The 17,799-nt window shown below is 45.0% G+C and overlaps 1 protein-coding gene across 1 annotated transcript in view; it reads right to left on the bottom strand.

Annotated features, from left to right (window-relative positions):
• The window catches only part of ABCA13 (ATP binding cassette subfamily A member 13), a 448,014-nt gene that overhangs the window by 411,222 nt on the left and 18,993 nt on the right, over positions 1-17,799 (bottom strand). The window contains exon 2 of the mRNA XM_058534839.1: positions 16,412-16,515. Coding sequence (XP_058390822.1) covers positions 16,412-16,515 — 104 coding nt within the window. The remainder of the gene's footprint in view (positions 1-16,411; positions 16,516-17,799) is intronic.

Raw genomic sequence — 17,799 nt, 5'->3', positions numbered from 1 at the left:
CAACCTCTAAGACCTAAACAATTTCCAAAAGAAATAAGATCTACTTTACTTCTGGGGTTTGATATCTATCATTTTTTGCAATTTCAGAAAAAAACAGAAATTGTGGCCTGTATGAGAATTATTTCCAAAAGAAAATTATTTTTTAACATCAAGTTGGGCTTTTAGCATCTGAATTCAGTGGTGGACAAAAATCTTGAAGAAATGTGAGAGGTTTTGTTTTATAAAAGGAAAACACACAGACATATACACACAAAAGCTCTGAAGTTTGAGGTAGTTGGAGCTTAGCTTGAGAATTTGTTCTTTACATGTTAAAGAGCAGAGAAGTGGTTTCCCAGGTGGTGTCTTAAGGACCAGGCACTAAAGTAGATGGCAGGAGGTAGATACAAAGTATGGGATGCAGCCTGGGTAGGGTGGGCTAACTGGGGTTTCTCTAAAGGAAATGGGAATGGATTTGAACTTGGCTTTGTGCTGAGTGGAGAGCCCACCAGTGTGGAGCTAAGACAGCCTCAAGGGCTTCCTAGGAGCCAGGCCAGAAGGAGAAGCCCTGGTGAGGACACTATAAGTCTTGTGTCTGTCTAAGAGAAAATGTGCATGTCACCCCTGTGTCCCTTGAAAGCGAGAATACAGTGCTTTATGTGTGAGGAGGGATCTGGGGTATGATGTCAAGAGGCAGGAGTGTGTTCCTAATAAAATGGTGGCCAGTAGAGTTTTGTTATTTCCATCAGCCCCCTGCAACCCACAGTTGGGAGTCCACTACAGGTTTTGAGGACAATGATATCCTTGTATTAAACTATGCTCCATCCTCCTCCACTAGCCCAAGGCTTCAGTAAAAGTTCACCAAACCCAAAAGCCTTGCATTCCCTTTCATTACTGGAGTAAGGAAATAGAGCCCTGTCCAACTGGGGGGCGGGAGGGGCAGTCACAAGAGGTGAGATGCAGAACGGAGAGGAAGATTTCAACACATGCAGGAGATTGGAGGCAACTGTGACCCAGAGAACAGACTCTGCTATGTGATCCGAGGGGTGGATTGGAGGAACTACGCCATCCACAGTATGCAGGCTATGGGTCAGCCTTTCTCTTCAATATCAAAACACAGGAAATCCCAAAAGAGTGCGGAACTAGGAGACATCCACGCAGCAGACGCTTGGCTTATATTATTTTTTCTTGTTGTTGTTATTAAATTATTAACATGAAAAGCAATGAATCAGATTGATTTAGAGTTATAGTGAAATATAGAAATGAGTATATAAATTCATGTGGAGAAGCATGACTCATGGTCTGTGGATATTTGCCACTGTTGATGAGGTTGCTCAGGAACAGCCCATGTGGATGCTCTTGGGGGCACCGTCCACTCGTCTCAACCTGCCCGAACGCAGCAGGAGATGCATCCTTCACACATAAAGATGTTATTCACTATAGTAAGAACTAGGAAGAATCTAGTTCATCCAGCTAATGAACTATCACATAACAAAACCATTAAATATGAAGACCAAACAGTAACTTTTAAAATGTTGGGCTTCAAGGTTAAGTGAAAAAAAGAAGCAAAAAGCTATGATTTTAATTGTGTAAAAATATTGCATTACACATGCCTAATGACAAGAAAAGACCATAAAAGTAGCAGACACATTAGGATAATGGAACTTCAGACAATTTTTAAAGTTATCCTGATTGTTACGGTGCTGTTTGTGCAATAAATAAAAATCAAGAAGAAAAAAATAAGTGGTATTAAAAGTTACAAAAATATTCTTCCATTTAAACAAATTTTTCCAAGAACAGTAGAATTTCAACAATCTATAAAGCTAAGTACGAAGGTAAGTATGATGAATGCTATTCATCCATTCTATACTATGTTTTTTATTTCTCTCTTTTTGAAATGTCCATAATAAAATATTTTCTAAAAGAACTATAATAAATTATAATAAAATGAAGTTTTTTAAGTAAATATAAAAAACAGTCAAGTTTCCTTCAATAATATATTCATCTCACAAACAGTGCCCGATTCTTATTCACTAAATAAATATTTATTTGTGGCCGTTTAATCTCAGTCAGATTGGTTATCCCACAGTTTATGCCATCACTCCAGTTCCATACTCAGGAAGCAGCTATGCAAAAACAAAGAATTTGCAGATTATCTTTGGAGAACAGGAGGAAGCTGTGAAAAATAGGTCAGTGTAAAGACATTCACCCAGAGGGGCCTGGCCTCAATATTTCCAATGCACTGGCATGAAGAGATGTGAATGTAGTCACATTTCATCCCGGGGCTCCATTCTAACCCACTTGTGTGAGCAGAAGCCTCGAGTCATCCTCGTGCCCTCTCTCTTCTCCTCACACTCCGTGAGGTTGTGTCCTACCCATGCCAGAGGCCACCCGTTTCTACCATCTGTGTACCCTGACAAATAAGAAAGCAGGTCCCACTCATATGCTGGGCACTTTTGCAAGCACATTACAGCACTAACTCATTTACTCCTTACAAACAATCTCATTTTACGTGGAGGAAAACCAAGCTAAGACATTTGCCTGAACAAGTAAACAGGTTAGTGGCAGAGCTGGAGTGTGGACCCAGTCAGGGGCTGGCCCTCACGTCTCTGCACCAAACGCCACGTGCTGCTTCTCCTCTCGTGCTATTATAAGCAGTGCTGCAATGAATAACCCTGCACAATCATCATTTCCCACTTGTGCAGGGACTTCTGTAGGATATATCACCAGAAGTAGACTCATTAAATACGTAATTGTCTCTCCCATTGCTTTCTCTGTCCCCAGCTACAGCTCTTTGAGGGCAGGACACACAATGGCCTGGATTACCTAGCCTCTAGCACATAGCAGAGATGCAATAAATATTGTATTCCTTCCTTCCGTCACTCATTCAACAAATATTTATTGAACATCGATTGCGTGCCAGGCACTGTTCTGGGTGCTGGGGAATACATTGGTGAACAAATCAGAAAAACCTCCCTGTTCTCATGGGTCTGACAACCAAATGTAAGCTCCAGAGGAAATTAACAAATAAGTAAATCTGCAATATGTTATAAGGTGATAAATACTAAAGAGAAAAATGAGGCAACGAATGATGGGCTGCAGGATTTAAATAAGTGGTCATCAAATAAATAAACGAATAAAATATTTCTGATGAGGATGTTTATCTTAGCAGCATTAATAATCATGAAAGTGTTTAAACAACTCAAGTGTCCAATAATGAAAGGTAGACAGTCCTGGTATCTGCCTCACTAGCTGTTTTGAAGTTTAAATGAGCTGATACACAGAAGCCGAAAGAATGGTGCCTGGGAAACTAATTTCCACCTGTAACATTCTTTCATAGCAAAACAGGCTTATTAGTTCCCCAAAACAAACTATGTGTCAATAAAATAGGCTGTTCGTAAATTGAAAAACACCTACGCAGACACCAACAATTGATAGAGTAGAAGTCTCACTTGTTAGTTCCTGACTTTCCTGCAAATTTCTAACTGAAATTGTTCTAATCCTGAAGATGTTCTCATGAGAAAGAAAACATCTCCTTTAACATTCATCTTATTTTGAAGAAGAGAGAATGAATATTCTGGGTATGAGAATTTGGTGAAATGAAATTCAATGCCAATTATTGAATTTCTTCAAACAGAAGAATTTTTCAGCAGAAAAACCCCATATGCTAAGTGTGGACCTTAAAATCAGAAATGATGTAGACATTACTGTAGATCTACGTCTACTGAAAATGGCATTTACAGGTGTTAATTTTAATCTAGCAGCATTAGAAATAAAGGATAGTTAATTATAATAATAAGCAATTGATTTCTACTTCATTAAAACACACACTTACAGGGTTTTACGTAGCATTAACACAAATTTGGTTTGAGCAATTCCAATCTATTCAGGAGAACCTTGCAATGTAATTTGGATACAGTTCCAAAAAGCTGTGAATTAATGCTAAAATCTGACAGCAAGAGTAACACTTCAACGCGTCATGCCAGCTCTGGTTACATACGCTGCAGCCTCATGCTTTGGGGTTGGTACCTGTAATATACTATTTACACATTAAATGAATTTTGTGCCTTGTCCCTTCAACCAGAGGGTTCACATTCTAGTTTTTACAACAGATGCCAAAAACACCAATTATAGTTCAAATTCCACCTTTCTTTTAGAGTTTTTCTAAATGAGCCCTTTCTTGACAAGATGCTGCAGCCTCAATTTCGCGCTGCTCGTGATGGTTCAGCTGCTTTGGCCCTTAGGGCAGGTTCTGACTTCCACTAATCCAACCTTCTCTCATTCCCTGCGGGGAGGGGAGGGCAGGCCAGATCAGCCCCCATCTCTGACCTCACAGACCTCACCTGCATGTTCCTCTCGTTTGGGAACACGCAGCACTCACTCACCGGGTGCCGGAGTCTGCAGAGCCAGTTCTTCCAGAGCAGGGCTCTGAACTGGCGCCGAGCCCGCCCCATGCCCGTGCTCCTGCTGTGGTCAGGAAGCCAGCCTAAAGCACTGGGTTTATATCCACCGGTCTGGGCCAAGGCATGGTGCGTATTAGTCAATCCCAACAAAAGTGAGTGATGCAAGACAGATTACTGGTGACTGAACAAGGCGGGCATCGAATGTCCCTCTTGTTCTGCATCTGTGGAGAAATTGTACCTTTTCACCAGCTGTCCAGTGTTCTGGAGGGTTGGGTTACAGGAGGCAGCCTCCAGGCCCTTTCCCGGGCACACACATTTCCAAGAACACACACAACCGTTGCGTGCAGTCACATTTAGCCCTGATCCCCCTTTTCCCTTGATGTTAATTGGATGGAATTGTTCCTGCCCTCTCCTGAAACCTCAGCTATCGCACGAATTTACCAAAACATTTTCCATTTCAGAGGTTGGGTGGCAGAGAATCAGAGGGAAAAGAGATGGAAGCAGTGTTGGTCTCCGGGGCGGGGGTGGGGGGGTGGAAGGAGGGTGGTTCAAGTTCAAGGTCGCTGTGCTGCCACATCCCCGTAAAACCCCTCTTTCACCCGTTTCCCCCAAAGGGTTGGGATCATGCTCCAGAGAGCAGAGAGGAGTGCAGCAGGCAGAGCAGGGAGGGTGGTCAGCCTGTCCCCAGGTTCTGTGAGTAGATCAGGGATGACAAGGTAAGACAACAGTCAGCCACCCTCCCATCTGTAATGTATCACTGCTTCCTGGAGGGAAAGGCCAGCGGCAAAGCGCCCTGAGCAGCCACGGTGGGGGCTCTCGGCGCCTCCTGGAGGGCGGCAGGAATCAGCACATGTGGGTGACTGTGGGCCCTGGTGGATTCTTTTTAACGGGCGTGATGGATTCAGTTGGGCAGCGATTGCTCCACCGTCCTGGAGGCCTAGGCTCCCAGGTTCCTGTTGCCCCCAACTGTGGTCAGAGAGATGTCAGGCAACCCGACTCTGTGGTCTTCCATTTCATAAAGCAGTTTTCACAAGCTCTGAAGGCCTTATCAATGGCTTTTGCAACAGGAAACAGGGACACTGGCTTCAGCAGAAGAATTGACTCAATTATACTGTAAACCTATTGTTTAAAAGAAAATCATTTTAAAAGTGTGTTCTATTATTCGTCCCATAGAGTGAAGGCCGTTCCCTGGCAGATGGGGCCCGGTGCACACGTGCGGGTTGGCCTGATGCCCAGGCCGCATCTTCCATTGGCCTTCACCTCCTCAAAGCCCCATCCTGTCTTCTCAGGGCTGCCACCCTGGTCCCCTTTGTAGATAATGCTCACAACACTTTACATCACAGGGGATTGTCATTATTTTTTAAAACTCTAGTACAAGGAAAAGCCCCTAAACATAGGGTCTTCCCCCTTTTATTTTCGTAGAAGCAGGTTTTGGCATACATGTACATGATTCCCTCCATTGCTTTCACAGAACAATGCCTTGAGTGGAGTATTCACGTCACAACTGTGCCAGTGAGGATGAGGTTGCTAACCACAGCGGTTTTCCAAGATTCAAAAAGTGAATTTTAGGGGCCGGCCCGGTGGTGCAGGCGGTTAGGTGCTCACGCTCCGCTGCGGCGGCCCCGGGGTTCGCCGGTTCGGATCCCGGGCGCGCACCGACGCACCGCTTGTCAAGCCACGCTGTGGCGGCGTCCCATATAAAGTAGAGGAAGATGGGCACGGATGTTAGCCCAGGGCCAGTCTTCCTCAGCAAAAAAAAAAAAAAAAAAAAGAGGAGGATTGGCATTGGATGTTAGCTCAGGGCTGGTCCTCCTCACAAAAAAAAAAAAAAAAAAGTGAATTTTAGTTAAACATAGAATTGCCATATGACTCTGCAATTCCACACCTAGGTATATACCCAAAAGAATTCAAAACAGGGACTCAAACAAGTGCACGTACACCTGTGTTCACAGCAGCACTAACAACAATCATTAAAGGTGGAAACAATCCAAGTGTCACCAACAGATGAAGGGATAAACAAAGTGGGGTAAATACACACAGTGGAATAGTATTCAGCCATAAAAAGGAAGGAAATTCTGATACATGCTACAACATGGATGAATCTAGAAGACCCTATACTAAAAGAAAAGCCAGACACAAAAGGCCACGTATTGTATGATGCTGTTCATAAGAAATGTCCAGAATAGGTAAATTCCTAGAGACAGAAGGCAGACTGGTGGTTGCCAGGGGCTGAGGAAGAGGAAGGAGGGGAAACTGTTCAACGGGTCTGGAGTTTTCCTCTGGAGTGAAGGAAGTGTTTTTGGAACTAGGTAGAGGTGGTGGTTGCACAACATTGTGAATGTACTGGATGTGCATTTTAGAATGGTTCATTTTCTGTTATGTGAATTTCACCTCAGTAAATTATTTTTTAAGTGAATTTCAGCACTTATCTCCTCTCAGCTATTTGGCCAAGCTCACTGTAGCCTAAGCCTGTGGTGCCCCGGGGTCTGCACTTTGGAACCTGACACTTCTGAACACATTTGTTCTTCACGTTGTCTTAGCTAAAAAGTACATTAGCTACAAATTGCCACAACATCATTCTCATGGAAATTAGACAGTAGCACTAAAGTTCTAAAGAAGAGCCAGTACAAACGTCTCCTCCCCAGTGACTCACGTGCTTACTCACATACTTATCACTGACAACTGGAAATGGTCTATTCCCAAGGGCCATCCCGTGTCCTTCCTGCTCCCCGCAATGATGAAGGCATCCCTCCCATGTGCACGTGCACATACAAACCTGCACGCAGGCCTAGCAGGCAGCTGATTGGAGGAGGTCATGAGAGGACATGACCGCCAATTGACCCAAGTGCTGGACCGGAGCAATCAGAGGCTCCTCACCTCCTCCTCTGTCCTTGGAATGTGTGTTCTGCCCACCATCTCCACACTAGGAGCTGCTTCAAGACACAGCCTTGAGACAGGAACGTGTTGTTGAGACCATCTGGATGGTATACATGACTGAACCCTGTTAAGGCATTTATATAAACTCTTAAGATTTGGCAGGTGAGTGTGCAGATCTACTTGTCTTGTGGTCTCCCAAGACGAGCCTCGTATGTAAGTTCCCCTGCTTATGAAACCTGCCACCTACCGACCTGGAGTGTCTTCCTCTTTCTTCAATCTCTCCCCGCCCTCTGCATATGGGGGCCAGTTTCAGATTTCTCCCCAGGAACACCTGAGGTTTCGAACCAACACAGCTCTGTCTCTAACCCACCTCTCTCCTTTCCCTTCCCTTAGGATCCCAAAGAACCCTGAAGAAGGCATAGTTGTAAATAATAATAGTAAAATAGGATTGGTTGGGGGACAGGAGGGATGCAGAGTAAGTTTTAATGTGGTGAGCAAAAGAATGAAGGATCTGAGCCCGTGAGGCAGAGATAGCCACTGTCTGCGGTGGCACCCTCTTCCACAGTGCAGAGTGGCTGCTGAGAGGTGGGTGTCCCACAGGACTTCCCAGGCCCACCCCACACCTCTTGCCACAGAAGGGGAGGGGAGTAGCGTTTGTCACTTCCAAGTTCAGGTTCTCCAAGTCAGGTATGCGTCTCCTCCCTCTCCCGCAAAGGCCCTAGGGGAGAGTGGGATGAAAAGATGGAAAGAACCCGGACCAGGTACCCCCATACATGGCAAAGCTCCCTAAGCAAGGAGCGTTCCGTGGAATGCTCAGTGAGTGAGAGACAAACGTCCCTGCACTGAGCCACTAAGGCGTGGGCATTCATTAAAATGGCTGGTGTGCAGAGTTCTCTATGGAGGCTCACTCCTCTCCCTTCCCTCTCCCCTCCCCTCTCCCCTAATGGGGTCCAGCTCCCATCAGTGACCCTGGGTTCTCCAGCCTCCTGCCTGAGCTCCTCCAGCCTGAGGACACAGTGGCTTCTTGCTGCCACTAATCTTGGAGTTGCCTCACCATCACCTGTTTGGCTTCTCAGCTCTTCCCTCACCTATACAACTAGTGTCCCACATGAAATTTCCTCTTTTTAATGTTCAGTATGATTTGGAATTTTTTACTGTCCCTGATGGATACAGAGTCTGCCAAATGGTCCATAAAAACCAACTCCCAAGGGAGTGGCTGCCCCAGGGTTTGAGGCCAGTCTGTCATTGTCACAGGGGGAGAACCTCTCCCCCTCTCTCTCTCCATTTCACTCAGAAGCTTCACCGGCATGAGTGGCTGAGAAAGAACAGAAATTGGGCAGTGGGGAATCCGGGAGCCCCTGCTTGCTCTCCCTCTCTTCCTCCGTAAAGAACCATCCCAGCCATCCACCCCCCTTGAACACAACTCAGAGGCAGTGAGGCCAGCACGACAATGAGGACCTCCAGCAGGGGCATGGGATGTGGACAAAGTACCCACAAAGGAAGGAATGGTGACATCATTAACAGAAAGAGAGACGGGGGAGGAGCCGCCGCTGGTGAAGGGGCGCAGGTGTTGGGGTAGGGGCGCCAGGCAGTGGTTGGATTTCCAAGAAAAGTCCGATTCTGACACTGGAGTCAGCCAGGCAGGAATTCCAGGTCCAGCCTGAAGTTAATTAGCTGTGTGACTTTGGCCAGCCATGGCCTCCTGGTTCTAACCAGCACAACTGTGAGGTGAACACCAGGGATGAAACAAGAGAGAGCACCTAATATAGCCCTGGCATAAGGGCTGCTCAAACGTGGCTGCTATGAAAATGAAATTAACACGCTGGGGTTCCCCTCATGCTGCCTGCTCCCAGATCCTCCCGCACCAAGATCAACTTGCCTCTTGCCAGCCTCCATGATGCCAGCCAGCTTACCGGACAAGCACCTGTTCCACATCTCTCTATTCAGTGTTGACACATACAAAGGGAACCATAAAAGTTCAAATGTCACCATGGCAATTAAAGGAAAAAACCACGAGAACAAGCTAATCAGTCTTTCTTTTATTATTTGCACAAAAGTGAAGGTTTGTTGGCTCAACAGTGATTAATAAATGGGAAATTTACTATAAAACCTGTTATCATAAAGAGAGTCGATGAAGAAAAGGAGGATGTTATGTACTGAATTGTGTTCCCCCAAAATTCCTATGTTGAAGCCTTAATCCCCAATGTGACTGTATTTGGAGATGGGGCCTTTGGGGAGGTAATGAAGGATAAATGAAGTCATAAGAGTGGGGCCCTAATCCAGTAGGACTGATGTCCTTATAGGAAGGGAGGAGACATCAGACCTCGCACTCTCTTCATGCTCTCACAGAGGAAAGACCATGTGAGGACACAGCAAGAAGGCAGCCATCTACAAGCCAGGAAGATAGGCCTCGCCAGAAACCAACTCTGCTGATACTTTCATCTTGGATTTCCAGCCTCTGGAACTGTGGGAAAATAAATGTCTCACAGAGGAAAGACCATGTGAGGACACAGCAAGAAGGCAGCCATCTACAAGCCAGGAAGATAGGCCTCGCCAGAAACCAACTCTGCTGATACTTTCATCTTGGATTTCCAGCCTCTGGAACTGTGGGAAAATAAATGTCTGTTGTTTAAGCCACCCAGCCTGTGGTATTTTGTTATGGCAGCCCTAGGAAACTAATACGGAGGGTTTACAAAGGGGGCTTGGAAAGCTAAATTTGCCTTTGTGTACCTGCAGTTGCCACTGGCTGGGGAATTTTTTTTTTTTTTTTTTAATAATGTTATTTATTTATTTTTTTTCCCCCAAAGCCCCAGTAGATAGTTGTATGTCATAGCTGCACATCCTTCTAGTTGCTGTATGTGGGACGCGGCCTCAGCATGGCCGGAGAAGCGGTGCGTCAGTGCGCGCCCGGTATCCGAACCCGGGCTGCCAGCAGCGGAGCGCGCGCACTTAATCACTAAGCCACGGGGCCGGCCCTGGCTGGGGAATTTAAGGCTAATGCTTACACCTCACCCAGATGGGGGAGTTTCTTTGACCCTGGAAGGCACCGAGGAAACCACGGAGTCAGCAGATAGGTTTTTGTATAAAAGGATCCTGAGAATGGAACTTCCCAGAGATGATCTCTCACACTGAAGCTTCCCCAGAGGAGAACTGGTCCCTCCCTATTGACTACAGGCTCATGAATGATCTGTGCAGGGCAGACTACATGCCTGACGCATCAATCATTGCAAACCAGAATTCCATGTCTACTGGTCCTTTGTCATAAGACATCTCATATCACTTATAAAAATAATATTTGGCTTATAATTGTTCACAGGACTTGCTCCCAGTGTCTGCTCTTTGCCACTCTCACCCCAACCCCCATCAGTTCACCCCTGTGCTACTCAACTTGATCTTTTGAATTAAGGTTTGATTCCTCAGCAAGGTGGATAGGAGGCCAAGTACACCCAGGGGAGGGAAGGAAGGCTGAACCAGAACAGAAAGGCACGAAGAACAAGGCTCTCGGAGGGCTGGAAACCAACCCCATCTCTTTCCCAGCTACACTTCAGTCCAGCACTGCTTGAATGGACCAAGCTTCAAACATAACTTGCTTCCACCAGAGCTGACCGGTTCCCAAAGAACCACCACACTCTCGGATGAGCGTGCCGTGAGCTGGAAGTTGGGAGACCATCATACAGACACTTGGCTGGTCACTTTGGAAGATTATGGTGATGTAATTTGAAAGTTATAATGTAAATTATTCAGGATTTTCAGGTAAAATTGCTTCTTTGTCTCTGTTTAAAAGCTTTATTAAAATTAGGGTCAATAAGCAATTAGAAGTTTCATAGTTTAAAGAACTTTCATGACCCAATTGTTTCTTATTTGATTGTAATTTATAAATCTTGAAAAATAATAACCTCATGGGTAATTTAAATAATTTACTTTTCTCTGATACTGAAATTCTATCTTGCTAATTTCAATAATTTCTCATGAATCTGAATTAGTTTCTCTTCTTGCTCTAATAGAAAACCATAATTCCAACTAATATCTAAAAGATATTTGTTCAAAGACAATAAATTATAGGAACACATGGTTTTCATCTTCTAATATTATCTGGTGCCCACTGAACCAAGAAAATTAAAAAGAAATCCCCTCAAATCTACTAGCAATAGTGAGAGGAGAGTTGCCAAAACCTGCGACCTAGATTTAAGGGCTGTGAGTAATAGTTTCATTTTAATCCTCTCTGGACAATCTGAGGCCTAAATCCCGCTTCTTGTACCTTCCATTTGAGCTGGATTGCATTTCTCCAGGTGAAAACATGAAATGTAATTTCTGTTTACTCCAAGACCAGAGAGTCTAGTTCTAATCTGGAAGCACAGGACAGCAGAATCAAATGCAAGATCCAAAATTCAAGTTAGCAATAGGATGCAAAGATCGCAGTCCAGGTGAGGACTGATGATCCCAAAACCAACATTCTAAAATGCTGAGGACCTCAGGAAGGAAGCATTCATATCCAAAGAGAGAGAACAAGTTTTCCAGGGTGCATAACAATAATCATATATGTACGATGTCTTGTGATTTTCAAACTATATCTGAATGCATTCCCTGTGATCCTCACAAACCAATCAAGTAGGCAGGTATTATTCCTTTCATTTCATAGATGTGGACACTGAGGCTTAGAAATTCACTGAGGAAACAGAGGCAGTCAGAAGAAAGCTTTCACAGTCCCCCAGCAAATGGACCGGCCTGCCCCGTCTTTCTTCAGACACTCTGCCTGTCCTGACAGGGGCATTGGCCCCATTGCTCTCACACAAGGGCAGCCCTCTGCGAATACACTGGCTGCATCTAGGCCCTCTGCAGTATCATCAGATTCCCACTCGCTCATGGACCATTCCCGTTAGCACACATGTGCTAGGACAGATGCCATTCAACAAACACGGTTCCTCCAGCCGCTGAGCCATACCTTTGTTTATTGATATCAAAACTCTTCTGAAGGGTTCCTGACACTATCTCCGCAACTTCCCCTCCCATCTGTCTTAGAACCATTGCAATACGGCTTTTGTTCTCACCCTCCACTGATGTTTCCTCTGTGACCTCCATGCTCCGTGTTTCCAAATCTAACGGCCAGACTGAGCAAGCGCTCCTCCTGCGTGGCCCTGGCAGTGGTGTTTGACGCCATACACACTCCTTCCTCACCCCTCTCTCCTCTCTCTCACTTCTTCTCCCACCTCACTGGCCCATCCTTTTCAGTCTCCGCTGCCCATACCTCCTCACGCTTCCATCCTCTGCACATCCGAGTGCCCCAGGGCTCACTCTTCACCCTCTGATCTCTGTGCACGCCAGCCCTCTAGGTGGTCTCAGCCGGACTCATGGTTTTTAACACCACTCGTGCACCAGTAGCTCCCAATCATCCACGGGTCTAATCTCTTCCCTCCCCAACCTTCCTGATGACGGAGTGCCCTGAGCAATCCGCAGCATCACCACGCCTCTCCGCTGGACTCTGCGGCAGCGCCTGCACTCTAATTTGATCTCCCATCCCCGCCCACCAGGCCATCTGTGGCTGTGTCCTCTCATCCTGTCCACGACCTCTGTCTCCTTTAGCTTCCAGCCCCTCTCAGGGGCACAGAAAACACGTAGCTATTCTCTCACATCTGTCTGGGCCCCTGAGTAACTCACTGGGCTAACTCCGTCCGTCCTCTCTGCCTCAGCGCCCCACGCCATCTCCACTCTACCACTCTCGTGCCATGAGGGCGCCGGTTCTCTGGAAGGCTCCACCTCCCACGGCTTCAGGTGGTAGTTGGGCACCAGCCTCCTATATACCCAGACCCCAGTTGCTATTTTGGGTTGTGTTGTCCCAGCCTCACGTTGGAGATAACGTGGCAGGAAAAACAGGAGGGATACAGGGTCCCCTCTCAAAGAATCTTGCCAGGGGGCGGGCCCCGTGGCTTAGTGGTTAAGGGCGTGCGCTCCGCTACTGGCGGCCCGGGTTCGGATCCCGGATGCACACCGACGCACCGCTTGTCGGGCCATGCTGAAGAGGCGTCCCACATTCAGCAACTAGAAGGATGTGCAACTATGACATACAACTATCTACTGGGGCTTTGGGGAGAAAAAGGGGAAAAAAAAGGAGGAGGATTGGCAATAGATGTTAGCTCGGGGCCAGTCTTCCTCAGCAAAAAAGAGGAGGATTGGCATGGATGTTAGCTCAGGGCTGATCTTCCTTACAAAAAAAAAAAAAAAGAATCTTGCCATTCAGTTTTCCCCAATAATCCCATCCACTTATGTCAGATGACTTTATCTAGACTCTTAGAAGAGAAATCAAACAAAAATAATTGATGGCTATTCCTCCAAATTATTCTGTCTTACATCTGGGTCATGACCTTTTTGCTTAAAAACCAAAGCTTAGGTTTCGGATTCTAGTTAGGATGGATTAAGCACATTCCACCCTCTCTCTCTGATTGATTGCAACTAAAACCTCTGGACAGAATATAAAAAGCAACTGTTGGAGAACGCTGAAAAGTAAATGAAAGCAGAGAAACTGGGTAGAGAAATGAAACTCGAACAATGACCCATATGGCAGTGAGTTTCCTTTTTGTTTTGGGGGTTTTTTCGTTTCTTCTGTATTGTCTGACAGAGTTTAGGGCAGCGCAAATCCTGGAAGTGTGAACAAAAACAGATGGGAAAAGAACCTCTTACAGTAGCCAGAGGACCTACAAGGGACCCTATGGTGTGTAGCCCTACCAAGTCTTCTGAAACTAGCTCTGGTGCACCCCATAACAAATCCAGGTCCCAGCAGTGATGAGTAGTGGCAGTAGCTCCACAGGCTTGGTTCTCTGTTGTGGGAAATGTGCAGTAGCACAGGGAGGCTACAGCACCAGCTTTCTAACCAGGGCACCAGGGAAGGGTAACCATGGGAACCGCTGTGTGTGGGGAACATCATAGAGCAGATGGGGGCCAGAGAAGAGGATCCTTTAGATCTGTGTATGAAGTCTTGGGATCCCCCTGAGCTATGCATGCATGGAACAGACAAGAATCAACATAGCAAAGACCTTGAGAACTGAACTACAAAGTAAACACTACCCAGGACCCAGACTGGTCCCTGGGTGGCACACATATGAAGTAGACCAGAATAGCACTGCAAAGCCTTTGAAAATTAAATTGACATTGGATGAAAAGCCCGAGAAGGTGGGTCAAGACTTGCAGCGTGAACCTAACCGGGTGGTTCAGATTGCCTGCTGAAACAAGACAAAACAAAACAAACCAACATTCCCCAGAAGATTTTAATAGGACCAAAAGTCTTGTAACATTGTATTCAAAATGTCCAGGATAGAATCCACAATTCTCAACATATATAAGAACCAGAAAAGCCTTAAAAAAAAAAACTCACAAGGGAAAAGGCAATCAACAGATGGCAACCTCAAGGTGACCCAGATGTTGGAATTACTAAATAAACATTTGAAAGTAATTATTATAACCATGCTCTGTTAAGTAAGGGCAAAAATTCTTGAAAGAATTGAAAGATGGATATTCTCAGCAAAGAATTAGTAGCTATAAAAAAGAACCAAATGAGAAATTTTAGAACTTAAATATAAAATAATAAAAATTCATTGGAGAGGCTCAAAAGCAGAATGAATGTGAAAGATGAAAGAGTCAGCAAACTTGGAGATAGAGCAATAAAAGTTATCCAATCTGAACTACAGAAGGAAAAAGGTTGAAAAAATAATCAGAGCCTCAGGGATTGTGAAACAATATCAGAAGTTCCAACACTCATATCATTGGTGTGACAGAAAGAAAGGAAAAGAAATTGATATAGGAAGTAAAAATTTGAAGAATACCAAGATGCAATACGAAATAACAATCCATGAAAGGAAAAAATGTATAACTGGGCTTTATCAAAATTAAAAACTTTTGCTCTGTGAAAACACTGTTAAGAGAATGAAAAGACAAGTCACAGGCTGGGGAAAAAATATTTGTAAACCACATAGCTGACAAAAGACTCATATTTAGAATATGTAAAGAACTATCAAAACTCAACAATAAAAAAAGATCCAATTAGGAAATGAGCAAAAGATATGAACAGACATTTCTCTGAGGAGGATATACAGATATCAAATAAGACCATGAAAAAACGTCTAATGTCACTAACCATCAGGGAAATGCAAATTAAGACCAAGATGAGATACCACTATGCATCTTTAGAACAGCTAAAATTAAAATTCATGAAAATATCAAATGCTGGCAAGGATGTGGAGAAATTGGACCACTCATATATTGCTGGTGGGATGGCAAAATGGGCCACCAAAATAGTTTAGTAGTTTCTTAAAAAATTAAACATGCACTTACCATATAACCCTGGGCATTTATCCTAGAGAAACAAAAGCTTATGTTCACACAAAATGCTGTACATGAATGTTCATAGTAGCTTTATTCATAACAGTTCAAAACTGGTAACAACCAAAATGTCCTTTAATAGCTGAATGGTTAAACACTGTTGTACATCCAGAGCACGGATGCTACTCAGCAAGGAGAAAAAATGTTACCACTGATACAGGTAATAACCTGCATGAATCACGAGGATTTTATCCTGAGTGAAAAATGACAGTCATAAAGATGGAGAACATATTAGTGGTGGGGGACGGGGTTGGATATGACCACACAAGGGTGACCCAAGGGAAATCTTTCTGGGGATAGAACAGTCCTGTATATCAACTGCGGTTACATGAATCCACACACATGATACAATAGCACAGAATCATACACATGCACCATGCCAATGCCAATTTTCTGATTTTGGTGTTATGCTATAGTTACATACGACATAACCACTGGAGGAAACTGGGTGAGGGTTACATGGGATCTCTCTGTACTGTCTTTGCAACTTCCTATGTATCTGCACTTACTTCAAAATAAAATGTCTTAAAAAGTCATGGAACTGTACATCAAAAAAAAGTTCATTGCATTATATGTGAAAAAAAAACAACCAAAAAACCCAACAACGAATGACCAGCTGGCAGAGCTCTAGTCTTATTCTATTCTGGTGGCCAGTCTTGCCACATGGGATGCAAAGAGAAGAACCCAATCCCCAGCTTCAGAAGCAGAACTCAATTGACCTGTCTCTGCAGTCTCATCCCTTTCCCAAAGGGTTGGTACAGGGTCTCATGGGATGCGGTGCTCACCAATAAGACATTTGGGGATAGGTGTTCTGCTGCAGCTTCACTGAAGGTTTTCCTGGCTTGAGAAGAGGACACCAGATGAGATGGGCTTGATTTTGGATGTGACACTTGTAAACACCATAGTCATCTTACTACTGACACAAAAATGAAGCCAACCCACAAAGGAGAGCAGGGTGGAGAGAACCACAGAGAAGTGCCATTGAGGCCCTGTCAAATAAGGGACACTGCTCCTGGACCCACAGTCCACCTGGACAACTTGTACCGTGAGGTAGTGAACAACAGAGGATGGGACAGTTACCTGGAGATGACAGCATCCCAAGTGAGGTGGTGAGAACGTCTTCATTAACAGACAACTAAGTGGATTCTCCTCGGCTTCGGATGTTGTTCTCAGACATGAGTGTGTATCAGAATCACCCGGAGAGGCTATTAAGCCATCGATTGTAGGTCCCACCCAAAGATTTTCTAATTTAGTTGGTCTGGGGCCCGAGGATTTGCATTTTAACAAGTTCTCAAGTGATGCTCATGTTGATAGTTTAGGACCACCGATGGAGAACCACTGTTTTGGGCTAATTGCTGTGGTTTTTTTCCTGTTTCCTAAATGGATTTGAGCTCACCTGCAGGGCAGCCACACTTCTCGAAGGGAACACACCTGATCCCTATGTGATTTGAGGCAACTCATTCCCAATGGCAAAAAACATCCTGGAATCATTTCCTTCCTGCACTGAATGCCCTCCCCCCAGGACAATGTCCTTTGTGCCAGATGATAAGCAATTCTCAGACGAACAAAATGATCACTAAGCAAGCCATCCAGATCATGGTTATTTAGGGACTGGCAATAACAGAGTTCATTTTTGTAATATGAAATAGAAGTGTCCTGCAGCTAAATCCCGGGAATTACCTGCTCCTACTCATTCGGCAAACTATTACTGCAAGATTCTCACATGGCGAGCACCCTGCTGAACACTGGTTATAAAGGGGAGCCTGGTTCCCCCTCAAGGGGAGGCTTCAATAATTACAGTATAGTGTGGTAACCTCTAATAGAGGAATGTGCAGCGTGCCACTAGACCACAGAGCAGGGGAAGGGAGGTGCCCCTCCACAGCAGTCAGTGGAAGTTCTGAGTGGGCTTCCATTTGTCAAGCGCTTAACAGTCTACAAACCCCTTTTATTCCATTATCTCCTGTGACTCAGAGAGGGCAGAGACATTTTCCCAGTCCATAAAATCTCAGGTAAACGGGAGCTCTCAGACCTGAGCTCATTCAGTAGGAAGGAGCAGATGATAATGCGAACTCTGACTTCTGACACTACTCACACTTCCCCCCAGGCCCTCTGCACAACTTCCCTATCAGCCTCTGACACCCCAGTCTGCTAATGATTGCTAAGGATCCGAGGA

This window comes from Diceros bicornis, chromosome 41 (assembly GCF_020826845.1).
Source record: "Diceros bicornis minor isolate mBicDic1 chromosome 41, mDicBic1.mat.cur, whole genome shotgun sequence".
Lineage (NCBI taxonomy): Eukaryota > Metazoa > Chordata > Mammalia > Perissodactyla > Rhinocerotidae > Diceros > Diceros bicornis.
Note: the sequence above shows the minus strand (reverse complement) of the source record. Positions and strands in the feature narration are given on the sequence as shown.